Below are 27,668 nucleotides of genomic sequence, written 5' to 3'. Positions count from 1 at the left end.
TTTTCCGAGTAACTGACTACTTGGACGAAAAGATTCGGGGGGGCGGCATGGTGGAGCGGGGGGTAGCAGTGGGGAACAGGAGGAAGCTCTCCCCTCCCCCAACTCCCTTCTGCAACCCACCGCTCACCCCCGGCGCCCCCCCGAATCTTTTCGTCCGAGTAGTCCGTTACTTGGAAAAAGCGGTGCTCGAGTGCAAAAACACCCGAACCGAGTACGCTCGCTCATCTCTACTTGTATGCTTTCACGATCGCTGAACCAATTGTTGGGAGCATTTACACAGACCCAAGTATCATTCATCGACTAATTAGGGGGGGGGGGGGGGGGAGTTCTTTGGCGACGTGTAATTGAAGTTTCGACCCCTTCCCCAATGCATGCTCATTGGTTGCCGAGTCCAGTGAACACACATAAATACTAGCGAGCAGCCTTCGAGTGAACAGACGGGCAAGGACTTTGAGCCTTGGTTCATCTGTTACCGAAGATCAGCACAGACTATTAAGTCGAGCATCACTTGTACATATTGTTGTGGACCTATGAGTGTTAAGTTGGAGGGCAAAATGTTCAAAAAAGGCAGGAGCCAATTAGCATTCGGTGGGAGGTGCAGCGGGCAAGGAGCGGGTCCACAGCCGAGGAGATGACGGGGGTAAAGATGTCACGGTGGCTCTACCATCTGCCCCGTAAGGGATGAACAAGACCCGTCCAGGCCACTGCCTATGGGGAGGCCTCAAGGGGAACAATGAACTGAGCTGGGGTTCAGAACTTACAGTTCAATGTCTCGTGACGCCAGCGTTCCTTCCTCTGCAGTGAAGCTGGATGATAGAATGATAGTCCACACACACAGAGTATAGTTGAAAACAAAGCCGGGAATGGTTGGCAATGTTGCTTTACTTGTAAATGCCAACACTAAACAGTCCAACAGCACATAGGCCAGAGCAAAGCACCGGTATGGGCAAAGTTGGTGGTGACAGGGAGGCAAAACTCAGGATGAATTTCAGGCCCACAGTCCCAGTTATCTGTGCAGCTCCACTCCTGGAAAATACAGTCCTCACTCCACCAGACTCTCAACATGTCAACACTTACTTCCAGCTGACTCTCAGTGCTGCTTGGCCATCTCCTCTCCTCTTCTTAGTGGGAAGAATTCCTGGTGGTAGTAGTCCCAGGGCCACTCTCGGGAAATTGCTTGGCCTCTTCCATTATCCACGCAGAGACCGATCAGTGTCTGTGGGGATCCAGACGCATCTGCTCTCTCTTACAGACTAACTCTCCTGACGACACTTCATCAGCCTGACTGACCAACGACTCTCTTGCATTTCACCTTGCAACCACATATATGAAGCATGATCACATGACTTCAAACTCACAACATAAAATGATACATTTCCAGACACAGACAACACATTTGTAGATGTTAACCCTCTCATTGCTGCAAACATTAGTACATTTAGCTGATTCATTCCACATTTAAGATGCTATACCAAAGTACAAGACAATACAGTCTACATATAGCATTCATTCCGGAGGGGCCACTACAGTTGCACATCCTGAACAAGCGCACACCTCCCTGCAAAGTTGTCGGCTGGTCGTTGAAAGACAGCGATTACCTGTTTACACCAGATGATAATTAGAGGGGTTGTGTGGTTTCAATATACAAATCTTTAAGGTTGGGCATGAGTTAAAATAAAAAAAATAGCACATACTCCCCTGTCTTCAGCCTCCGAGGCACTGCTAATCGGCCCCGTCCCTGACGTCCGCTATCGAAAGTCAGCAGACTGCCCGCAGCATCACCTTCCAAACTCTTGGCATCAGCACCTCTGGGCGCCGTGATGAAAGGAGTTCGCTGTGGCCTCTGATTGGCCGTAGTGGTTTCTTGACTTCTTGCAGCAGAGGACGGGGAACAGTGGTTAGCAGTGCCTGTAGGTGCTGAAGACAGGTAAATATGGGCTATTTTTTATGCTAATTCATGCTCAGCCTTTAAAGGGGTTGTCCCGCGCCGAAACGTTTTTTTTTTTTTTCAATAGCCCCCCCCGTTCGGCGCGAGAGAAACCCGTTGCAGGGGTTTAAAAAAAAACCCGGATAGTACTTACCCGAATCCCCGCGCTCCGGTGACTTCTTACTTACCTTGCGAAGATGGCCGCCGGGATCTTCACCCACGGTGGACCGCAGGTCTTCTCCCATGGTGCACCGTGGGCTCTGTGCGTTCCATTGCCGATTCCAGCCTCCTGATTGGCTGGAATCGGCACACGTGACGGGGCGGAGCTACGAGGAGCCGCTCTCCGGCACGAGCGGCCCCATTCAGAAGGGAGAAGACCGGACTGCGCAAGCGCGTCTAATCGGGAGATTAGACGCTGAAATTAGACGGCACCATGGAGATGAGGACGCTAGCAACGGAGCAGGTAAGTGAATAACTTCTGTATGGCTCATAATTAATGCACAATGTACATTACAAAGTGCATTAATATGGCCATACAGAAGTGTATACCCCCACTTGCTTTCGCGGGACAACCCCTTTAAGTATTTCTAGATTGGAACCAAACAACCCCTTTTAATTAACCAGGGACTACTTTTAGGGGAGGTGAAATTAAGTAACTAGTGACAAGTGAACGAATTCTCACTAGTCGCCCAGTTGGTGACTCTGCTTAAATGGAACAGCTATTGCTTACATTGGCTCTATTGCGCTACTATTCAGATGACCGTTGTCCCGTGGAAAGCCATCATTAGGGTGAATTCACATGGCCCGTGAATACGCTGTGTACATCGATGGCTTGTGCGTTTCTGCCTATCGGCAGTTTTTGTACACGCGTAGTTACGCAGTATATTTGCGCGCATAAAAAACCCCACAAAATCCCATTGTATATGCAGGTTTCCTGTATATTTCCGAAAGCCAATTCATTTCCATGAGCTATTATGGTGCGCAATATACACCAAGATAGAAAACACTGCAGGTTCTTTTTCATGCGACCGAAAGTCCTGTGAAAGATAAGCAGCTGTGAATAAGCCCATTAAAATCAATGGTCTCCATTCATTGTGTATTGCGCTGCATGGATACGTTTGTGTGAATGCACCCTGATACTACATTTTCACTACAGGTAATCGCCACTTCTCTCGGCAATTACAGCTGATGCCGAAGGTGTCAGAAGCCAGACCCATTTCCTGTAGGGGTTGTACTGATGAGGTTGGTGACATTTCTTGCTTGTTCAGCGTCTGCAGATTGCGCTCTGTAAGGGTGTATTCACACGAACGTATATCGGCTCGGTTTTCACACCCAGCCGATATACGTCGTCCTCATCTGCAGGGGGGGAGCCTGGAAGAGCCAGGAGCAGGAACTGAGCTCCCGCCCCCTCTCTGCCTCCTCTCCGCCCCTCTGCACTACTTGCAATGGGGAGAGACGGAGGCGGGGCTAATTCTTGGAACTTAGCCCGCCCCCATCCCGCCTTCTTTCATTGCAAATAGTGCAGAGGGGCGAAGAGGAGGCAGAGAGGGGGCGGGAGCTCAGTTCCTGCTCCTGGCTCTTCCATCCTCCCCCCCCCCCCTGCAGATGAGGATGACATATATCGGCTGGGCGTGAAAACGGAGCCGATATACGTTCGTGTGAAAGCAGCCCACGTTTGCAGATTTCGGTTTCTTTCACATGCACTTTTTGGTGGTATTATTTTTACCGAAAAAATTCCCATAATAAAAGGCATTTAACTAACCAGTACATTATTTTCTATTACAGGTATCCATTAGATGGCACTTTTTTAATTTTACACACTTCTAGCTATTTTTGCAGTTTTTCTGGAGATTAATGCAAAAACATCCGAGAAACAAAAACATCAAACCAACAGCCTGCTGCAATTGCAAAAAAAAAAGCTACGTGGAAAAAAATACCACCATAAGAGAGACGCCATTTGTAATTCCTTCCATAATTCCCTATAGGCCTACAGTTAATATCCGGACACAGTGTTTTCACCTCAACCCCCCCCCCCCTCCCCTTCACACCCCAAAAAAGGTTAAAAAAAAAACGCAGCTCCCTCTGTATAACAACTGTGTGAATCCTCCCCTACACTGGACACTGTGTAGATTCTCCATTTCTCGCCCCCCTCTTACAGCATAGATAGTTGCTTATGCCTATTCCTTAGGAACTTGACTAGTAAAAAGTTTTCTATCGCTGTGCACACAGCATATCAGTGGTCAACTTTTCCCCTCGCCTGGATGGTACTAGTTTGGTTTTTGCATGTCAACCACACCTCAGTAAATTCTTGTGACATTCCTGTGTTTGTCCAAGGAGGAATGTTAGTCAGGAAATACTGGTGTGGGGGTTTATAAACTCTGTAAAAAGGAATTCAGCCCCTAGAAGGAGTTGTTGTCTTGTGCTAGGGAAATGCTTAGAGTTGTGGCGTAATTAGATGAACGGTCTTGCCACCTGTGGTTCCCCCCACTGGCGTAACTATTGGGGATGCGGTTGCACCTGAGCCCAGGAGCCTTAGGGGGCCCATTAGGCCTCTGTTCTCCATATAAGCAGCCCAGTGCTATGAATAAAGCATTATAGTTGGGGGTCCTGTTATAGGCTTTGCATTGGGGGCCCAGGAGCTTCAAGCTATGCCTCTGGTTCCCCCCTTGGCCTATAAGAGGCTCTCAGAGGCTCCTTGTGTGTAGTGACCTCTTCTTCTGCTTGTGTGGAGCTTGTTGACCACTAGAAGCCTCTACGACGCAGAGAAGAGATTTCACCCCGTTACCAGAGTCTGAGAGGGGCGCATTTATGGGATGTGGGAATCTGGATGGTCGTATCGATGAATTGTCCCCCACCGGGCCGGTCTGACCAGACTGTTAGGGGTGTTGGGACCAGTGGATGCGTGAGGGCACACAAGGTGACCGGGCTCAGGAACCCCCGACAGACCACCAGTAGAGAGGAGCGTCTGACCAGACTGTTAGGAGGTGTTGGGACCAGCAGATGGGGGCACACAAGGTGACCGGGCTCAGGACCCCCCTACAGACCACCAGTAGAGAGGATCGTCTGACCAGACTGCTAGGGGGTGTTGGGACTAGTGCATGTGTGAGGGCACACAAGGTGACCGGACTCAGCATGCCCCCTACAGACCACCTGTAGAGAGGATCGTCTGACCAGACTGTTAGGGGGTGTTGGGAGCAGTGGATGTGTGAGGGCACACAAGGTGACCGGGCTCAGGACGCTCCCTACAGACCACCAGTAGATAGAATCGCCTGTCCAGACTGTTAGGGGGTGTTGGGAGCAGTGGTTGTGTGAGGGCACACAAGGTGACCAGGCTCAGGACCCCCCGACAGACCACCAGTAGATAGGATCGTCTGACCAGACTGTTAGGGGGTGTTGGGAGCAGTGGATGTGTGAGGGCACACAAGGTGACCGGACTCAGGACCCCTGACAGACCACCAGTAGAGAGGAGCGTCTGACCAGACTGTTAGGGGGTGTTGGGAGCAGTGGATGTGTGAGGGCACACAAGGTGATCGGGCTCAGGAACCTTGACAGACGACCAGTAGAGAGAATCAGCGGATAGTCTAAGAAGCAAAAGCAGCTCCAACTGTTTTGTTGTCCGCCTTCCAGAGACAGGGGCTGCCATCGTTACATCCTCATGTCTGTTGGAACCATTTCCAGGTGCTTTGCTTGGTTTCTGCTACGAAGTAGAACCGGATTGTCTTCAGCAACAAATCCAGGGTTAGTTAGCGCACTGACGACAGTCATGTTTGTGTATCCAAAGCTAGTTACCCGCGGCACTCCTAAATATGCCCGTTGATGCCAGGGTCTTTAGAAATATGCACAGCCACTCATGGGACCATTGACCTCCAGTCCCCACATAGTAGCCAGAAAGGATAGTGGCAGCATCCAGTGGTGAATTTAAATAAAAAACAACTTTTATTACTCCATAATATAAAAAATACAGGCTATAGGCAGACTTTCTCAAGCCTGTTAACATGCCATTAAAACAGACATTATAAAACATTCATAAACAAAGAGAGAGGCAGAACAGGCCCCCCCCAAACCAATTAGACACGATAACAGCACCTGACATAAATTACTGCGAATGAAAATAAATAATGTAGTCACCTGACAATCCATCCGCTCCATGTCGGCACAGCAGGGTCTCATTGTAGAGAGAACTACCTAATGATGGAAGCCTGGCGTCCAAAAAGTCAAGGGCGCAATCGCCAGCGTAACCATGACGTGCCGTGATGATGTATCAAACCTTCTATCCAAGCTAGAGGCGACCCAACAGGGTACTAGAGCCTCCATGCTCGCCTGTATCACATCCTGTATCCAAGCTACAGGCGGTACAACAGGGTACTAGAGCCTCCATGCGCACCTGTATCACATCCTGTATCCAAGCTACAGGCGGTACAACAGGGTACTAGAGCTTCTGTGCCTGCTTGTATCATATCTTGTATCCAAGCTAGAGGCGACCCAACAGGGTACAAGAGCCTTGATGCTCACCTGCATCACATCTTGCATCCAAGCTAGAGATGGTACAACAGGATACTAGAGCCTCCATGCCCGCTCGTATCACATCTTGTATCCAAGCTAGAGGTGGTACAACAGGGTACCAGAGCCTCCATGCCCACCAGTATCACATCTTGTATTCAAGCTAGAGGTGGTACAACAGGGTACTAGAGTCTCCATGCCTGCCTGTATCAAAGCTTGTATCCAAGCTGGTGGCAGTACAACAGGGTACTAGAGCCTCCATGCCCGCCCGTATCACATCTTGTATCCAAGCTAGAGGCAGTACAACAGGGTACTAGAGCCTCCATGCCCGCCCGTATCACATCTTGTATCCAAGCTAGAGGCGTTACAACACGGTACTAGAGCCTCCATGCCTGCCTGTATCACATCTTGTATCCAAGCTAGAGGCGTTACAACACGGTACTAGAGCCTCCATGCCTGCCTGTATCACATCTTGTATCCAAGCTAGAGGCAGTACAACAGGGTACTAGAGCCTCCATGCCCACCCATATCACATCTTGTATCCAAGCTAGAGGCAGTACAACAGGGTACTAGAGCCTCCATGCCTGCCTGTATCACATCTTGTATCCAAGCTAGAGGCGGTACAACAGGTTACTAGAGCCTCCATGCTTATTCGTATCACATCTTGTATGCAACCTACAGGCGGTACAACAGGATACTAGAGCCTCCCTAAAAGGGGTCAGTTATCCCCAATAAATGATGCTTTTGCTCTGATACTGTAATCACTTATATCAATGTTACAATCACACAGAGAAAGCTTTATTCCACTCTGACAACTTCTGGGGAGGGATTGTTTGTGGCCATGAGTGTACGTAGCAGTCATAATAATAGCGATAGTGACAGTATCAGATATGCTGAATGACCATTTCATTAGAGACTTTCATCAAATAACGGGTTGGACCTCCTTTAACCTTAAGCAATTCCTGGTAGTGTAGATTCCACTAGGGGCTGCAATTGTTTTGCAGGAATATCGGCCCCTGTGGACAGGAAGCTTCTGGTAGTTGCCACAAATTAGATGATTGTACTAACACGTTCTCACCCGCTAACAGAAGGGGTTCATCAATTCATGCTGCTTGCCAAGATTCTGACCTCCCACCAGCACGGTGCAAAAGAAATCTGGATTCATCTGACCAGGTGATGGTTTTCCCGCTGCTCAGTGATACAAATTTTGCGCTCTTTTGTTCCCCGGAGTCTCATCTTTCTGTTACTCTTAGACAGCAATGCTGCTGGAACTGGCCGCCTGCTGTTATAGCCCATCCGTACTAAGGATTGGTGAGTTGTGCATTTGGACACGTTAGTTGGAGCTCCAGCATTGTATTCAGCTGCATTTTGCTTGACTGTACACAGTCTGTATGTCAGAACGATTCTTGACATCCTCCTCTGACCCCTTTCATCAATGAGTTATTTCCATCCAGAGGATCCCCTTTGGCCGGATGCTTTGTCTTGATCACTCCATTCTCATTATATTCTCCACATCATGGTTGGCAGTGAAATCCTGACCCCAGCTAGTCTAGCACCGATGACAAGGCCTCGTTGGAAGTCGCTCAGATTGCTGGATTTTCCCACCTAATATGGATTCATATGAAACTGATGCACGGAAGACTTGCTACGTAATTTTATTCTGCACTTCAGTGTCACAGGGATAATTTCCATACGGGGAAACTCCAATCGTAAGAGGGCCAGGGTCACTAATAAAGTGGCCACTCAGTGTATTTATAGGACTGCAGTGATATGCTATCAATGTGACAACATATTTAGCGGTCAAATGACCAATCCTCTAATGGTTAAAATTAAAGATGAGCGAACGTGTCCGTTACGGACACATCCGCACCCGGACACCGGCTTTGCCGAACACTGCACTGAAGTGTTCGCAAAGTTCGGTGTTCGGGCGAAAAAGGGGCGGGGCCGAACGTGTTCGCTCATCTCTAGTTAAAATCCATGTTATAGCTGGAATTAGGTCAGATAAAAGGGGTCAACACAAATCAGTCGGGTCAGTGTGACCCTTGTGTGCGGAGGGAGGGGACATGGAGCAGAACCCTGGGACTTACCTGAGTGTAATGTCACTGCACATCCAGAGTGTCCCGAGGTAGAGAAGCTCCCCGTGATATACTGCGCAGGTAAGACAGGAGGAAGCTCCACTGGGGAACAACGCAGATCTCATTATAGGCACACAGCAAGCCATTTACATTGTCCTTACCAGGCAGCCGGTTAATCAGAAAATTAGGAGGTTAGTAACAAAAAATTCCCTATCCATCCAGATTTCCAAATCCTGAAATATTCTGCATCCGCGCTTCCCATCTTACGTCCCCCGCAAGGTTGCTCTGCCCAGTTCTCCTTTCTCTTCTTGCTTCATTCGCCCTTTGTGATTTCCGGTGACATCATCTTCCACAGCAAACACTGTTTGGATGGCAGGGCTGCAGCGCTGGCACAGGGCAGGTAAGTACTGCCCCTCTTGTTATTTCAGCACAGTGGGCGCTATAAGGGAATGTTGTCCAGTAACTGGAAAACCCCTTTAAGCAATTGGTCCTACAGTAGCTCTTCTGCAGCGTTGGATCAGAGACAGTACCCGATGACTCTGGAGGTCCCTTCCAACTCTACCATTCTACCGTAGCCTACTTCGCCCACCTGCATCAATGAGACTTGGGCGCCCATAATCATGTCAATGGTTCCCCTGCTGTCCTTCTTTTAACCACTTTTGGTAGGTACTACTAACCTCTACATACTGGGAACACCTGATAAGGACTTTCGTTTTGGAGATGCTCTGACCCAGTCGTCTAGTCAGCACAATTTGGCTCATGTTTCCTGCTTCCAACACATCAACTTCAAGAATAGATGGATCACTTACTGTCCAATGTATCACACCCTTGGCAGGTGCCTTTGTCACCAGATGCTACTCATGTCATCTGTCCGTGGTTCCAATGTAATGGCTGATCAGTGTTCAGACGTAATAGAAGGAGGTTTTCCATTCAGGATCCCTTACTATTAGCCAGAGCGTAGAAACGCTAACCAAGAGCTGGTCTTGCTCTAGCTGACCCAGCTTTTACATGGACTACCATTCGTTTGCATGGCCAGCATGTAAACCACATTTCCCTACAGGAGTAGTCTCAGATGTTCTAGATTCGGAGACATTCTTTGTTTTACCAAATGGCATTGTGATCCTAACCATAAGCAATGATAATTGTGGACATTTTTTAAATCACCCTAACGCCTTATTTATACCCCAGTGCTTCTCGTAGTCATATACATATATGCTGACATGTCAAAAGTCCTGGAACAGGAACTAATATTGTGTAAAGCGCCCTCTAGCCCAGCAAAGTGCAACAATTCAACAGGCCAATGATTCCATATGCGGATGGAAGAAGTGTGGAAGGACATTGACCCATGCTGTATGGATAGACACCAACAGCTTTATGGTATTTGTAGGTGTAGGATCTCAGGTGCGAATGGACCTCTCCACCACATCCCATTAATGCTTGAAAGGGCTCTTGTTGGGCGAAATTTCAGGCTATGCCATTTGTAGGAATTCTCTAGAATTCTCCATGAACCAATTCTGGACAACTTGGGCCCGATGGCCCGATGCATTATCCTGCTGGAATAGGACATCATTGTGAGGGTACATGAAGTCCATGAAGGCCAAGTAGTTAGCAAACAGTGAAACGTAGTGGGCACCGGTAAAAGACTTGTTTGGGTGAAGTAGTAGACCCAATCCATGCCATGATAATAATAATAATAATCTTTATTTGTATAGCACCAACTTATTCCGCAGCGCTTTTAGGCATGGATAAATGCAAAACAATACAACAATTACAATGTGAGGTACATTGGGTTAGACACAAATGGGTTGGGGGTGGTACAGGAGGTGCAGGGGTTGGGGAACACAGGCAATAGGAAATTTCACGTACAGATCATTTATTAGAAGGCAAGCAGGGTGGGGCACCATAGGGAGGGGCGAGGGACTAGGTCATGAGATCCCACCCTACACCAGTCTGGAACCACCACCAGCCTGCACAGTGCCTGGTTAACAACTGGGGTCCATGGCTTCATGAGGTCTGCGCCGCACACCAACCCTACCAGTAGCCCGAAACGATTAGTACCATGACTCATCGAACCACACCACATGTTGCCAGTGTCCAATTACCAACCTCTGGGAGCCCAGGTGAGGCTCTGTGTTTGGTGTCGTGGTGTTAACAGAGCCTCTCTGGTGGGTCTTCTGCTCCCACATCCCATAGAGGCTAAAGAACGCTGCACTGGCCATGCATGATATGCATGTGGGGCCTTCTGTATTGAATATGGACGTGATTTCTCCCGGAGTCGCTTATCTGTTCGCATGGAGAACTCTAGCCAGACGCCGCTGGTCGTGATCATTGAGGATGGGCTCTGCGCTGTTCTCCGTAGGTGGTAATGTCTTCTACGATGTATTCCTGGTACACATTTGACACTCTGGATCGAGGAATGTTGACCGTCTGCACAGCTTCAGAAATGTAATGTCCCATCCGTCTGGTGCCCGCTATCACGCCTCGCTCACACTCCAATGATTCACATCGCCGTGCCATGAGCATGTTGGCCGGTGTTCAGTCTCACTTACAACACCTTGCAACTTATACAGGTGTGAATGTTCTTAGGCCGCCAACTGAAATAACGCCGCTTCATAATCAATTTCCATACTGCTATCCCATCACTTTTGGCACGTCGGTGTATAAATTTACTTACGGTTAGAATTATGGGTTAATGGTTCACATTACGTCGGCGATGCTCAGCCCAGTGACACAGACATCCCCAGTGCCAGTTTATGTGTACACAGATTATCATTTCTCCCCACAGCTCGCTATTATCTGCTGTTTGCTATCATCTGGTTGGCAGGATCCTCGCAAACGCTTCTGTAAACAGGAATAACATTTGCCAAAGAATCTTACTCAAGAGTTACGTTGCCGATTCTGCACTGTATTCCTGCAGTTATAGAAAGTTTGGGTGACCAACAACAGCCAAACTTGCCCCCCCCCCCAAGGACACTTGTTTATTTATGCTTCATGGCTCCATCACATTGCTCAAAGTTTGCTGGCAAATAACCGGTTAATCCGAGAGTCTATGAGATCCCTGTAATTATGACGGTCTGTTCTCAGGCAGCGGCTGTGGGCTTCCTGTTTAGCGCGGCTGACACTTTGTGGACAGAATGGATGGCAAAGATGTAGACTTGGAGGTCTTGGATCCAAATGTCCGTGATGTCAGGTGGGTGGGCGGTTTTCGCCGTCTTGGAAAACTTTGTTATATAACTGCAGTTTACAGAAAATGTGCTGCCTAAATGCTTAACTTGTACCAATATTAAAGGGGTCGTCCCACAAAAAAAGTTTCAGGAGAGGAGGGATGGGACAAAATCACGCTATCCCCTATTCACAGGATCTGATTGGTGGGGTCCGATCACTGATCGCAAGAACAGGGGTCTGCAAGGTCTCCAAATGACCTGTGCCATGGCTCCATTCATTTTAGGGGGATTGTCAGTGATAGCCGAGTGCCTGACCTCCAGCAGTCCTATTGAAATGAATGGTGCTCCATCCATTCAAGGGGTACATGGGACCCCCATTTTCATGTGGACAGGGGGTAACTTGTTTGGCATGGGGCAAACTCTTTTAATTACTTGATGTTTTTTGCTCCATTCAGGTCTAAAGCTAAATTCATTTTGCTATTAAGCTGAGAGCAATGCATTGTGGGAGCTTGATGATAATGATGTTCTGACATGTTATAGATAGACCGCTTTCACATCTGCGCCAGAACCTCCAGTCGGAGATTCCGTCGCAGATCTGGCTCTGAATACCAGAAGAGAGAGCACTGCATGCAGCACTTTTTCTTCCGTCCAAAAGCTGGAAAGTGGGCAGACCCCGTTATAGTCAATGAGGTCTGCAGCGCCGTTCAATTCCGTCCAGAGAGGGATCCGCTCAGCCGCAGGGATTTCCCTTTTCTGCTCCTCGAACGGAACAGAAAAGCGGAATCCCCAATAGCGGTGTGAAATCACCCATACATTGCAGATGATGACATGGATGAAGTCTCAGAGCTCTTCGGAGATTTCTGCTAAATACCAGGGCCGATCAGATTCCATGGCGGTGTAGCTAGAATATTCTGTCCGATCTTTTGTCAATGATGCCTCCCAATAGTTCAAGAGAAGTTAGCGAGCTCTATGGAGTCCTTCCGTTCTTGAAATCGAAGATCACAGACTTCACCAATGTGACCTTCTCACAGGTATCTGTGACATATTCGATCATTTGGAGGATCTGCCTTGATGGCAGCGGCAAGAAGGATCGAGCAGTTGGATTTCAACCCGTCCAATCCTTTTGTTCTCAGTATATAAGCCGCCAGGGAAGGAGTCTGGCATGGACTTATCTCCGGTGCCATCCTTAAGGCCCATTTAGACACAACGATTATCCCTCAAAAGCCGTCCTTTGAGCGATAATCGTTGTCTAAATGTGCCCATCTTTCACTGTTCGGACGAACAACAATTTTTAGTTCTGCTTGAAAACCATTGTTCAGCAGATAAACAGGACCGCACGCTGTGTTCTGCCCCTAGTGAGCAGATTACAACTCATAAGATTGTTACAGCTGTTCTCAGCCCCACCATCAGAACAGCTAATAAGCAGAACCACATGCTGTTTCTGCTATCCATGGTGCTGAATTCTCCACGGGGAGCCCGTGGCCGAACAATGGAGCTAATTACAGAGCTCAGACCTCCTGCTGAGTTCTGTAACAGCTCCCAGAAGCTCATTTGCATGCAGAACAAGCTAATAAAGTAGGAATAGCAATCAGTGCCTATTACTACTTTATGCAAAACGATCGCTGACCTTTCAACCTTGTGAAAAATATCTGTGTGTGTGTATGGGCCTTTAGGTTAGATGGTAACCTATACAGAAGTCACCCCCTCCCTCCCCGTCATAAGAAAAAAATAAATAAATAAATAAATTTAAAAAAAATATATATATATTGCATTGATAGGTTGTTTGCCTATATTCTGCTTGTGCATAAAGCAGCAAGGCAGCAGCGTACATTCACCAAAACAGCTCAGTGAATAGATACAGTACCAGCACCAAGCTCATAACATATATGCAGCTGCAGAACTTCAGTGCACAAATACCAGAACCAAGGTCACGACATAAATACAGTACCAGAACCAAAGCTCAGCGTGTAAATGCAGCACCAAAACTAATCTCAGTACACTGATACCATACCATAACCAAGCTAATAACATGAATACAGCGCCAGTACTAAGCTCATAACCTACAATAGCAGAACTAAGCGATTGTGTTGGGGGATGATGTCGCGGTAGAACATGAGAGGGTAGAAGACAGAGCAAGAGGAGGATGATTCATATAGTTCCATAAGACTCAGGAAAAAGGATCATGTGGCTGGGTAGACCTAAGGAGGCAACTGTCCCCAATATACATCTGTCTATCCCCCCCTATAAGTTAGCAGCTGTGTGACTGTATGGGTCGCACGTACTAAGGCTGGCTCCCCATTTAGAGCACATGTACCCTCAGCAAGCATGTGTATACAGGGAGGGGGGGAGGGTGAGATAGTGTCCCGGGCGCAGCTATGGGTACCTTCCTTCTACCCATCATTCCGCACATCCTCACGTCTCATCCTCTGTTCTCCATGCTCCTATGGCGCCACATGAACAAATCTCCCCCGTCTTATAATTACACTTAATTATATTTGTTCGTCTTGCCATTACCGCGCCCCCTGCGCCCTCGCCAGCGCTTTTGTCTCGTCTTTCCCCCTGAGGTGTCTGATTTATCCGTGCAACCCACAAAGGCTCAAATCAATTCTCCTGTCTGTGGAATGATATCTGCATGATCCCGCTTTCTCAGGATTTGCATTATGGTTTCAATTAGACGTCTCCATAAATGTGCCTTACATGAAATCACCGGGTTTATCTGCCGGCGGCACAGAGCCGGCTGCTTAACTGCAATGCATGGAAAATTGGTAATGTAACTAGAAGCCTCGTGGATTAAAATCATATTATTTTAATCCAGCGGCATAGCGGTGGGGAGGGCAGAAGTTGCAGTCGCAGCGGGTGAACAACAGGGGGCCCCTTTGTCCCATTAGATGACAGGTATGATGGTAAATCATGATAATTGTAGTAGGAGCGATGGTAATTATAATAATCCAGTCTTACAATGGACATAGACGTAATAGACATCAATATTTAGTACCATTCAAAGATCTCAGAAGTAAAAAGTTGCAGGGGGGCGCAGTGGTCTAAACAAAAGCACAGCACCTCTATTCTTTAACACCTCACTCAGGGAGCCCATACGGCCTTATTCGCATGGAAATCCGCGAAAAATGGTCTGATTTTTCGCGAGATGTTCATGCGTTCTTGCTTTTTTTGCAAGCGAAAGTCATCAGATTTTTCTGTGCCCCAGTTGATGTTATTTAAAAGGGTTATATAGTTGTGAGTTGGTTGTGGCGTATCCTTAAGATGGGTCATCAATAGTAGATTGGTGGAGGTCCATCACCTAAGACTCTTGCCGATTCGTTGTTTGATGGACCGTTGTGCTTTTGCACTGAGCTGGTTTCTGCAGGAAGCAGACAGCTACGGTCTTACTGCAGTGGCCAAGTTTGGTATTACAAGCATTGAAATGAATAGGAACTTTTCTTGCAAAACCAAGCCTGGCCACTGCAGTAAGAGCGGAGCTGTCTACTTCCTGCAGAAATCAGCTCAGTGTAAAAGCACAACAGCCCAGCAAACAACTGATCAGCAGGCAGGAATGCACTCAAATGACACGTGGGACTATTGAATGACCTTGATTGGGCCACTACATTTTTTTAACACATGGAAAAAAAAAAAACGGATGGCACTTGCACATGAAAAACGCATTAAAAAAATCGTACAAAAAATTGGTTCATTTTTAACGCCTCGCAATAGCCTTTACCCGTGTGAAGCCGTCTTAAAGAGGATGCTGTGAATCTGTCAAGTGGGTGGTCCACTGTTCACTGCCAATGGGTGACATCAGTCTCTATTGGTAGGAAGCGATTGGAACTGCCCACTTGACATTCACAATGCCAGAAGAGGCAAATAGGGGCAATTTTAAAAAAAAGCGGCGATCGTGTCAGCAGCTCCGCAGTGGCAGAGATATGCAACCAGCCCTGCTGGCTTATCAGCATTTCAAGTCCTCTTTAAGCCGCTTTCACACGGCCAATGAAAATCGTGCGAGATTTGTGCATTGCGAGACGCACAAGTATGAACCCCATTCTTGTTAATGGGGTCATACACATGAGCGACCTTTTATTTTTCCCGCATCGCCTAAAAAAAAAATCTTATCACGTCCTATCATTGGGCGTTCCCGCGGAATGCATCACCCATTGTTAGCAAGGTACATGCAAGTGCGATGTGGGGAAAATCGCTCATGTGTATGACCCCATTAAAAGGAATAGGGTTCTTATTTGAGCGAGATTTGTGCGTCTCGCAGCGTGCAAACCTTGCGTGATTCTCTCGGCCGTAGGGTGCCTTCACACGTGCGATCGCGATATTGCTGCGTTTTGTTAACGCTCATGTCAATAGGGCTTTCTAATATTAAAAACGCATCGCGCAAAAATCGCACAAACTTTGGATCCGCAGCTGATTTCATGTCAAACTCTGCACCAATGTGGCGGATTTTGACTCTGTTTTTGATGTGGGAAATCTGCGGATTGTGGAACGGAATTTTCGCTACTTGTGAACGTTTCCCTAAGGCTGGAAATCTGGCGGAATGTCCGCAGAGGGATCACACGGAAATTCCGCAAGATTTCAACAGCGGAAAGGCTGCTTCAAAACTCGCGCGGGTTTGAAGCGGCTTCTCAGCCTATATTCCACTGCGGAAATCTCTCCCCATGTAGAGAAGAGAGAGACCGCAGCGGAAACGCGACACAATTGACATGCCGCGGATTGTAATTCCGCACCGCATGTCAGTGTCTGTGCGGCTTGTCCGCAACATGCGAACAAGGTTTTTGCAAATCTCGTCCACTTTCTGCTTAGTCTCAGGTTTAAAAATGCCGGCGGAATTTCCGCGTGTAAAGTCTGCATGGAAATTCCGTGGTAATTCCGCCCCATGTGAACCCAGCCTAAGGCTACAATCACATGGGCGAGCGCTCTATTGGGCCGAGAAACTTAGCCGGATATCGCACGGTTCTGTGAAATTACGATTTTCATACATGTGAAGAGATCACAAATGGTTGGGAAGGATCGCATCGCATGGTAAGCGAGCGCAACGGGAGGTTTTTTACAAGATCTCATAGGAAACTGAGAGATTCCTTCCGCCCGAGATCCGAAAAATAGAACGAGCTGTGATTTTTTTTCTCTCGCAACACTCAGAGAGCGAACATTCACCAGCGTGAATAAAGCCGTTCCAAAGAAAGGGTTTCATATTCGTGTCTCGTATTGCACAAAACTCACCTGTGTAAATAAGCCCTAAAGGGGTAACCCCATCTTGTAATGCGGTGATATATGGCTACGATATGCCATCACTTTATGATCATTTGGGGGTCCGCCCTCTGGGACCCCAATATCCTGAGAATGACTCATGTCCTGTTTCCTGCCACGAGTGTATAGTTAGCCTCGGGGGCGTGTAGTTCACGTTTCCAGAGAAAATGGGGCTCATTTATCAAAACGGTCTGACAGTAAGACTGTCCTTATTGCCCATAGCCACCTATTACATGCCCCTGCTTCCCATAGCAACTTATTACATGTCCTTGCTTCCCATAGCAACCTATTACATGTCCTTGCTTCCCATAGCAACCTATTACATGTCCTTGCTTCCCATAGCAACCTATTACATGTCCTTGCTGCCCATAGCAACCTATTACATGTCCTTGCTTCCCATAGCAACCTATTACATGTCCTTGCTTCCCATAGCAACCTATTACATGTCCTTGCTGCCCATAGCAACCTATTACATGTCCTTGTTGCCCATAGCAACCTATTACATGTCCCTGCTTCCCATAGCAACCTATTACATGTTCCTGTTGCCCATAGCAACCTATTACATGTCCTTGCTTCCCATAGCAACCTATTATATGTCGTTGCTTCCCATAGCAACCTATTAAATGTCCCTGCTTCCCATAGCAACTTATTACATGTCCTTGTTGCCCATAGCAACCTATTACAAATTCTTGCTGCCCATAGTAACCTATTACATGTCCCTGCTTCCCATAGCAACCTATTACATGTCCTTGTTGCCCATAGCAACCTATTACAAATTCTTGCTGCCCATAGTAACCTATTACATGTCCTTGCTTCCCATAGGAACCTATTACATGTCCTTGCTGCCCATAGCAACCTATTACATGTCCTTGTTGCCCATAGTAACCTATTACATGTTCCTGCTTCCCATAGCAACTTATTACATGTTCCTGTTGCCCATAGCAACCTATTACATGTCCTTGCTTCCCATAGCAACCTATTACATGTCCTTGCTTCCGATAGCAACCTATTACATGTTCTTGTTGCCCATAGCAACCTATTACATGTCCTTGCTGCCCATAGTAATCTATTACATGTCCCTGCTTCCTATAGCAACCTATTACATGTCCTTGTTGCCCATGGCAACCTATTACATGTCCTTGCTTCCCATAGCAACCTATTACATGTCCTTTTTGCCCATAGCAACCTATTACATGTCCTTGCTGCCCATAGCAACCTATTACATGTCCTTGCTTCTCATAGCAACCTATTACATGTCCTTGTTCCCCTAAGCAACCTATTACATGTCCTTTTTGCCCATAGCAACCTATTACATGTCCTTGCTGCCCAAAGCAACCTATTACATGTCCTTGCTTCCCATAGCAACCTATTACATGTCCTTGCTTCCCATAGCAACCTATTACATGTCCTTGCTTCCCCTAAGCAACCTATTACATGTACTTGTTGCCCATAGCAACCTATTACATGTCCTTGCTTCCCATAGGAACCTATTAGATGTTCTTGCTTCCCATAGCAACCTATTACATGTCCTTGTTCCCCTAAGCAACCTATTACATGTACTTGTTGCCTATAGCAACCTATTACATGTACTTGTTGCCTATAGCAACCTATTACATGTACTTGTTGCCTATAGCAACCTATTACATGTACTTGTTGCCTATAGCAACCTATTACAGCGCAGCTTTTATTTTATCAGGTTTCAGAAACGAAGGCCGAGCTCTGACTGGTTGTCATGGGTAACAAAGACAGTCTTCCTATTAGTCGGCCCCTCCCCACCTGTGAGGTACATGTATGGTGCAGGCTGTGTAGGAAGGGGTTTGAAACAGCCGACACCCGCCATAAACAGTGGCGATCAGAAGCAGCTCCGATGGCGGCTGTTTGACAACTAAAGGCCCATTTAGACACAACAATTATTGGTCAAAAGACATCTTTTAAGCGATGTGTTCTCTATACAGCTGAGCGCTCTGAGCGGGGTATGCAGAAGACAGCTCCGAGCGGGATAACAGCTGAAACAACAGTATCAATTGAGAACTCAGCACGCGGCACTGACGAGGCTCATTGCTGATTTTTAGCTACTGTAGCTAAAAGTTAGTGATGAGCGAACAGTGCACGATGGCCGCACGTTTAGACAAAACCATTATCGCTTAAAAGATGGTTTTTGAGCGAATTCTGAGCGATAATCGTTGTGTCTTCTTTGCGATGAGAGGCTGCAGTGAAAAAACGCAAATGAGTATGAAACCATTGAGAATCATTAGTTTCATAATCATTGCTCTCGCATCGCGGGGAAGAATATCGCTGGTGGGTAGGCGCCCCAAGTCAAATAAAAGGAACAATAAAATAAAAATGGTAAAAATAAAAAAACCTTTTCCCACAAAACAAACAATAAAAAATAACTGGTATCGCCATGTCCGAAAAAGCCTAAATTTTCCAAGCATTGTATTATTTATCTTACAAAGTGAGCCCTGTAAGGGTGCATTCAGACGACCGTATATCTGCCGGGTTTTCACGCCCAGCCGATATACGGTGTCCCTCTCTGCAGGGGGAGGAGGCTGGAAGAGTCGGGAGCAGTGCTCTGAGCTCCCGCCCCCTCTCCACTATTTGCAATGGGAGTGGCCTGAACAGGGGGCGGGGCTAAGGTCCAAAACTAAGCTCCACCCCACCCGCCCCTTCTCATTGCAAATAGTGGAGAAGGGGCGGAGCTCAGAGCACTGCTCCCGACTCTTCCAGCCTCCTCCCCCTGCAGAGAGGGACACCGTATATATCGGCCGGCGTGAATACCCAGCCGATATACAGTCGTATGAATAAGCCCTAGGGCTTAAAAGAAACAAAATACATAATGCCAGAATTGCATTTTTTTAGTTACCCTGTCTCAATAAAAATTGAATAAAAAGTGATCAAACATTTGCGGCTAGCAATAAAAAGTGCAGCTCGCCCTGAAAACAACGAGCCCCTACACGCCCACCTTGACAAAAAAAATTAAAAAGTCACGGGGCTCCAAATATAATTAAAAAATTTTTCTTTTTTTTTCTTTTAAGTAATCGAGCATAAAAAAAAAATCTGGTTACATGATATTGTCATAATGATGCGGACCTACAGAATGAATTTAACATGTCACTGTTAGCTCCCTACGAACATTAAAAAATACAACTAATTCCGGAAAAAAAATAGTCCCCATATGTAACAGAAAGATAACAGACACGGAGTGTTTGTCAAACATAACAGAAAAATTAAAAAAATGGATGGCCTGTAAAAGGCGGGAGAGGAAAAAAAACAACAAAAAGTGCTGTTAGTTAAAGGGTTAAATAAAACCCAAGAAAAAATCCCTCATAGCCAGAATAGAGTTTAAATGGCCACAAGAAAATGGCTCCAGCGTAAGAGACAATGTACTTTGGCCTCTAGTGATCAGTTTCCATTCTCAGATCAGCTGTGATAACAGCTGCTGGGGCAGTAAGTACATTACACGTGTCACCAGCAGCCAATCGGAGCTCTCCACATGAGGCTACGTCACCACACCGTCTGAAGAGTAGCGGTATGGGTCCTGATGAGAGGTGTCCTAATAGATGCCCGATTACGATATTTTGGCCATACGGGCACGTCAGTCCCCGCAGCCCTATAGTTATACTACAGCCATTACAATATTCAGTAGCAGCGCGCTCGCTATATCCGTGTCGGGGTGACCGACGCGGGGTTTATAATATATATTGTACATTAGTCTCTCAGATCATGAGATTACCAATATGGCCGCCGGAGGCTTCATCAGCGCCGTGTTATTATAGGAGTCGTATCATGGCTGCCGGTCTCGGCTAGTCTCTGCCTGAGGTAATGCTTTACCTGCTCCTTCTCTTAGAGGCAGGTAATTGCGTTATGTGAGCTGGACTTTCTCTAATTGACGTCATCTTTCTTTCTGTGTCCTCTTCCGGCAGAGCAGAGGGCAGCCCCGACCGGGGTCCTTCCGCGGTCTGGGCACGCTGTGAGTGTATGAGGTCCCCGGCAGCGGAGAGAGATGTGCGGCTGGAGGTGTCGGTGACAGCTGGAGGCGACATGGACGGAGGGGGAGCACTGAGCCACGGGGGGCTGCGGCTGCTGGCCTGCTTCCTGGGGGTCTTTGTCTGCTACTTCTACTACGGGATCCTGCAGGAGAAGATGTAAGTGCGGAGCAGGTTCTATACTGACTGCAGGGGCTGTGTGCGAGCAGAACAGCGAGTGCAGCTCTGGGGGATAATACGGGAGAAGTAATGTATGTGCACAGTGAGTCCACCAGCAGAATAGTGAGTGCAGCTCTGGAGTATAATACAGGATGTAACTCAGGATCAGTACATGATTAGTAATGTATGTACACAGTGACTCCACCAGCAGAATAGTGAGTGCAGCTCTGGGGGATAATACGTGAGAAGTAATGTATGTGCACAGTGACTCCACCAGCAGAATAGTGAGTGCAGCTCTGGAGTATAATACAGGATGTAACTCAGGATCAGTACAGGATAAGTAATGTATGTACACAGTGACTCCACCAGCAGAATAGTGAGTGCAGCTCTGGAGTATAATACAGGATGTAACTCAGGATCAGTACCGGATAAGTAATGTATGTACACAGTGACTCCACCAGCAGAATAGTGAGTGCAGCTCTGGAGTATAATACAGGATGTAACTCAGGATCAGTACATGATTAGTAATGTATGTACACAGTGACTCCACCAGCAGAATAGTGAGTGCAGCTCTGGGGGATAATACGTGAGAAGTAATGTATGTGCACAGTGACTCCAGCAGAATAGCGAGTGCAGTTCTGGAGTATAATACAGGATGTAACTCAGGATCAGTACAGGATAAGTAATGTATATACACAGTGAGTCCACCAGCAGAATAGTGAGCACAGCTCTGGAGTATAATACAGGATGTAACTCAGGATCAGTACAGGATAAGTAATGTATGTGCACAGTGAGTCCACCAGCAGAATAGTGAGTGCAGCTCTGGAGTATAATACAGGATGTAACTCAGGATCAGTACAGGATAAGTAATGTATGTACACAGTGACTCCACCAGCAGAATAGTGAGTGCAGCTCTGGAGTATAATACAGGATGTAACTCAGGATCAGTACAGGATAAGTAATGTATGTACACAATGACTCCACCAGCAGAATAGTGAGTGCAGCTCTGGAGCATAATACAGGATATAACTCAGGATCAGTACAGGATAAGTAATGTATGTATGCAGTGACTCCACCAGCAGAATAGTGAGTGCAGCTCTGGAGGATAATACATGAGAAGTAATGTATGTACACAGTGACTCCACCAGCAGAATAGTGAGTACAGCTCTGGAGTATAATACAGGATGTAACTCAGGATCAGTACAGGATAAGTAATGTATGTACACAGTGACTCCACCAGCAGAATAGTGAGTGCAGCTCTGGAGTATAATACAGGATGTAACTCAGGATCAGTACAGGATAAGTAATGTATGTACACAGTGACTCCACCAGCAGAATAGTGAGTGCAGCTCTGGAGTATAATACAGGATGTAACTCAGGTTCAGTACAGGATAAGTAATGTATGTACACAGTGACTCCACCAGCAGAATAGTGAGTGCAGCTCTGGAGTATAATACAGGATGTAACTAAGGATCAGTACAGGATAAGTAATGTATGTACACAGTGACTCCACCAGCAGAATAGTGAGTGCAGCTCTGGAGTATAATACAGGATGTAACTCAGGATCAGTACAGGATAAGTAATGTATGTACACAGTGAGTCCACCAGCAGAATAGTGAGCGCAGCTCTGGAGTATAATACAGGATGTAACTCAGGATCAGTACAGGATAAGTAATGTATGTACACAGTGAGTCCACCAGCAGAATAGTGAGCGCAGCTCTGGAGTATAATACAGGATGTAACTCAGTAATGTATTTATTTGCCAGCTTGCTCCACTTTGTGTGATTACATATATATGTTTCTGTTCTCCAGAACGCGAGGGACGTACGGTGAAGGAGAAGACAAGGAGAGCTTCCGCTTTGCGCTGTCGCTGGTCTTTGTTCAGTGTGTAGTTAATGCCATATTTGCCAAGTTATGTGAGTATCATCTGGTGCCCCTACAGAGGCCACACACCATCATCACTAGTTACTGGGGCACTTAAAGGGGCTGTGCCAAGATATAAACTTATCCTCTATCCACAGAGTAGAGGATAACTGTATGATCGGAGGGGATCCAACCACTGGGAGCGCTGCAGATCCCTGGAATGGGGAGTCCTGAAGGTCCTCGCATGAATGAAGTCGGGGGTGCGCATGCGCATTGTGACTCCATTCATTTCAATGACTGCGTTAGAGATTGGCAAGCTAGAAGTTGTTGTTTGTACGTGGCAATTGTGTGTATGTCCTCCACTCCATTTATTGAGGACCATCCGCCTCGGTGGAGATCCCTGCGGTTGGACCCCCGCGATCATAAAGATATACTGTATCCTGTGGATCGGGGATAACGTTATATCTTGGCACAACCTATGTTTCCTGACCTCTGTGCACCTAGAGCTCCCCGTGTGATTGGACAGCTGGTACGCCTGTCACTTCTATGAGATGGAAGGAGATCGTCCTGCTATGTTCACATCGGAGGTGTGCAGATGACGAGATCGCTGGGGGTCCCTGCTTTTGGATCGCCGACAATCAGACCTGTGGATAGGGGGAAAATGTCATTAGTGAGCATAAACACCTTAACTTTTATCACCAGGGTCCACGAGTCTGTAGTCTCTGGCTTATAAGATCGCATTTAAAGATGCTATATGAGATTAGAAAGAATGTCCGCCCCGGCCCTAAAAGCAAATGGGAGAGAGCCATGATAACAGATCTAGCCCAAGGAGAAGGGCTGTCACAGTGCAGAGGGATCAGCCCTATTCTCAGCTGCACAAGGAAAGACTAGAAGCAATGGGATGAAACTGAAAGGGAGGAGACGGTGAGGGTGATCAATGAGTGGAACAGGTTGCCATGGGAGGTGGTGAGTTCTCCTTCAATGGAAGTGTTCAAACAAAGGTTGGACAGACATCTTTCTGGGATGATTTAGTGAATCCTGCACTGAGCAGGACCAGATGACCCCGGAGGTCCCTTCCAACTCTACCAGTCTGTGCGGGGCTGTGTGCCGGGTGCCTATTGATGTATATTGTGTTCCTTTGCAGTGATTCAATTCTTTGACTCCAAGGCTAAGCCTGACCGCACACAGAGCTGGCTCTATGCAGTCTGTTCCCTCTCCTACCTGGGGGCCATGGTGTCCAGTAACTCAGCACTCCAGTATGTGAACTACCCCACACAGGTAAGTTGTGACACTTCATCCATACCTTAAAGGGCCACTCTGGCAAAAACACATTTTTCCATCCCTGCCCGCTCGCCTGATTGTCTGTCACACTCTTGAGATCTCCTTTGTAAAATGCTGTCACTTCTACATTGGGGGGTAATAGGCTGAACTAGATGGACGTGTCTTTTTTTATTTTTTTCCCAGCTTAACATACTACGTTACTATGCTGTGCAGCCATCAATCTGATGCTTATCAGGCACCATGTTGATGACTTTTTTTTTTTTTTTGCTCTTACATTATTTCCATGAATTAGAGGCTATACTATTTCTGCTTACTGTGGAGAAAGCTTTTAATGATCATTAGTTTCTATATTCCCCTAAATAAGCTACAGCCCATAAGTATACTGCCAGGAGGGTAAGCTATGATCTCCTTTATTATACCTGTGTGACAGGAGCTGTGAGATCACCATTAGTAACTGACAGGAGTGTCTGTGTCTGGCTCCCTCTAGGCAGTATCTGTGGTAGATCCCTGTAATATCGTCACACAGACTCTGAAACTGACTGGTTTCAGACAGCATAAACCCAAGTAGATCTGAATTGGTCAGAATTGAGATCACATGACCATCTGAGGAGAAAGGGGCCAGGACTTTCAGACAGAGAAATAACTAAGGCTACACTTGTAAATCCTGAGAGTTCCTGAAGGCCCTTAAATAGTGCAGACAGATAGCCAAGCGGTCCCGCTCCATTCATTTCTACGGGGTAGACAGATAGCGGAGTGTTGCGTTCAGCTGTGTGGCCGTTGAAAGGAATGGAGTCGCTGCTGCGCATAAGCGACCAGCAGGTCCGTTCCCTCACTAGCCTGCATCTTCAACTGTGAAATAGGGGAGATACAAGTCCCCTATTCTTGGGATTAGTGGGGTCCCAGCGGTAAGACCCTCACCGATTCTATCAGTTTTCAACCACCCAGTGGATGGGTGAAAAATTGGAAAAAATAACCTATAACCAGAATACCCCTTTAACTTTTGGGGGGCAACACCTTTAAAACTACCTTCAAGTCCGGTCACTGTAGAAGGGAGTTGTACTGCCTTGTGCCTAACTTTTTCCAGTTCTGCCACTGTTCTGCCTGTTCCTGGGCCCCCTATCCATTTTCCATCATGGCTGCTGTGCTCCTTTCTCTACTCGATGCCCAATGTGCCGTTATACCACTTCTCCAATTGGAGTCCGCAGCGTGCTGTGTCATTAACTAGTGTCTCTACGGAATTTGCGTAGCCTGACAGTCCCTATCTGTTCATGGCTATGCGAGCACTGTAAATGCATTAGTCTGGCGCATGCTAAATCTGTACATCAGTAGTCACCGTGCAAGCAGCTACCTGATTGGCCAGCGCTGTTCATGTGAGCAGTGCTTGTCAATCAGAGCCGTCAGTAATGTCTTGGACTACAAATCCATCACCAGTTCTTGGTGGACATCAAGTAGTCTAAGAATCACTGCAGCTATCTTGGGTCCCCGAACTCGGAAGAGGATGGCACCAGGTAATATAACCCCACTGTCCCCTTCCGGTCCCTAGACAGATTTTTGTCTCTGGAACATAGGGTCGCCTCAAGGCTTGTCATATGTGAATAATATACCTTCTTACGGAAGCTGCCCCATCCATCAGTTGGCATCACAAGTCCAGCTGCTGATCACCTTGGGAAGCCGTTGGTTGGCGCTACTGGTGTAAAGTATTACAACATGGCACCTGTGTGTAATACAAGGTCGGCTTGAGACTGTCTGCAGGATTCCTTCTTACGGAGTGGCTTTTCGTTCTGGCTAATAGAAGATAATCCAGAGCGACATTCACAACCCAAGTACACTTTGTCCCCAAAAAATCCTGCCCCTAGTAGGAGTTGTCGTTTTTGTTACAAAACTCGCCCTGCAGTTCCATCTCGGGCAGATCTGTAAATGATGAGAGTTGTGGTGATTAGATGGATGGTCTTGTCACCTGAGGACCTAAAAGTGGTTCCCCCCTTGGCCTATAAAAGGCTCTCGGAGGCTCCTTGTGTGTAGTGACCTCTACTTCGGCTTGTGTGGAGCTTGTTGACCACTAGACGCCTCTACGACACAGGGAAGAGATGTCACCCCGTTACCAGAGTCTGAGAGGGGCGCATTATTGGGATGGGAGAAGCCGGATGGTCGTAGCAATAATTTGTCCCCCACCGGGCCGTTCTGACCAGACTGTTAGGGGTGTTGGGACCAGTGGATGTGTGAGGGCATACAAGGTGACCGGGCTCAGGACTCCCGACAGACCACCAGTAGAGAGGAGCGTCTGATCAGACTGTTAGGAGGTGTTGGGACCAGCAGATGGGGGCACACAAGGTGACCGGGCTCAGGACCCCCTACAGACCACCAGTAGAGAGGAGCGTCTGACCAGACTGTTAGGTAGTGTTGGGACTAGTGGATGTGTGGGGGCACACAAGGCGATCGGGCTCAGAACGCCCCCTACAAACCACCAGTAGAGAGGAGCGTCTGACCAGACTGTTAGGTAGTGTTGGGACCATTGGATGCGTGAGGGCACACAAGGTGACCGGGCTCAGGACCCCCGACAGACCACCTGTGGAGAGGACCATCTAACAATCACCAGCAGCTCCAACTGTTTCATTGTCCACCATCCAGAGACAGGAGACGCCATTGTTGCACCCCTGTGTTTATCAGAACTATTTCCAGGCACTTGGCTGAAGGACATTTGGTCCCGCAGCGCCCATTATATGTACTGACTTTGACCCCCACCATCGCCTCAGTTTGCAATGGTGTCGTTAAAAATGAAACTGGACGCTACAGATGGGACCGGGTTGTCTTCAGCGATGAGTCCAGGTTTAATTTGAGCACTGATTACAGCCATGTTCGTCTCTGGAGGCCTTGGAGTGAGCGCCTCAATCCTGCCTTTGCTGTTGAGCGCCACACTGCCCCCTGCTGGTGTGATGGTCTGGGGGTCATCGTATACAAGAGTCTGTCACCCCAATAGTGGTACGAGGGATAACTGCTCATCCATCTTGGCGTATATGCACATGTAATATGTGCCAAGATAGAACATCATGTGATCTTCATTGCCTGTGTATTTTGTGCCATATGTACGATCGGCTGATGGGAGCCTATGGCAGATCGGTACAACGTACTCCATGCGCAAAACCCACGGGCAGAATCCGTTGTAACGATATGTTTGTGTGGAAGAGTCGTTACAATCACCCAGAGAAAGTTTCATTTGATTCTGCCAACTCTTCGGGGGGGGGGGGGGGGGGGGGTTATGTCTGACGATGAGTGGGCTTGAGTTAATTGGCTGACAGTATGGCTGCCTTAACAGGGTGAACAATCCCTTTAAATGACCCCTTTCTGTTTGGTATTTATAACCTCTCTTCTGTCTTGCAGGTCTTGGGGAAATCCTGTAAGCCTATCCCAGGTAAGGTGATCTGTAGGGTAACCTTCAGCCCTCTGCTGCCCACAGTCTGACCTTTTCGGGATA

General features: G+C 47.4%; 1 protein-coding gene across 3 annotated transcripts in view; it reads left to right on the top strand.

The window, feature by feature from the left end:
• The first annotated feature begins 11,581 nt into the window (after positions 1-11,581).
• The window catches only part of SLC35B1 (solute carrier family 35 member B1), a 33,781-nt gene continuing 17,694 nt past the window's right edge, over positions 11,582-27,668 (top strand). Inside the window, exons 1-5 of one of the 3 annotated variants that reach the window (XM_066587362.1) lie at positions 11,582-11,692; positions 20,836-21,052; positions 22,865-22,968; positions 24,060-24,193; positions 27,575-27,605. In XM_066587362.1, the coding sequence (XP_066443459.1) occupies positions 11,677-11,692; positions 20,836-21,052; positions 22,865-22,968; positions 24,060-24,193; positions 27,575-27,605 (502 nt within the window). In that variant the 5' untranslated portion in view covers positions 11,582-11,676. Of the gene's footprint in view, positions 11,693-20,639; positions 20,727-20,830; positions 21,053-22,864; positions 22,969-24,059; positions 24,194-27,574; positions 27,606-27,668 lie in introns of those variants that run through there. The other 2 variants (XM_066587359.1, XM_066587363.1) reach the window with 2 other exon arrangements.

The sequence above is a fragment of the Eleutherodactylus coqui genome, chromosome 13, assembly GCF_035609145.1.
Source record: "Eleutherodactylus coqui strain aEleCoq1 chromosome 13, aEleCoq1.hap1, whole genome shotgun sequence".
Classification (NCBI taxonomy): domain Eukaryota; kingdom Metazoa; phylum Chordata; class Amphibia; order Anura; family Eleutherodactylidae; genus Eleutherodactylus; species Eleutherodactylus coqui.
The sequence above is the reverse complement of the archived record's forward strand: the minus strand, read 5'-3'. Positions and strand labels throughout refer to the sequence as shown.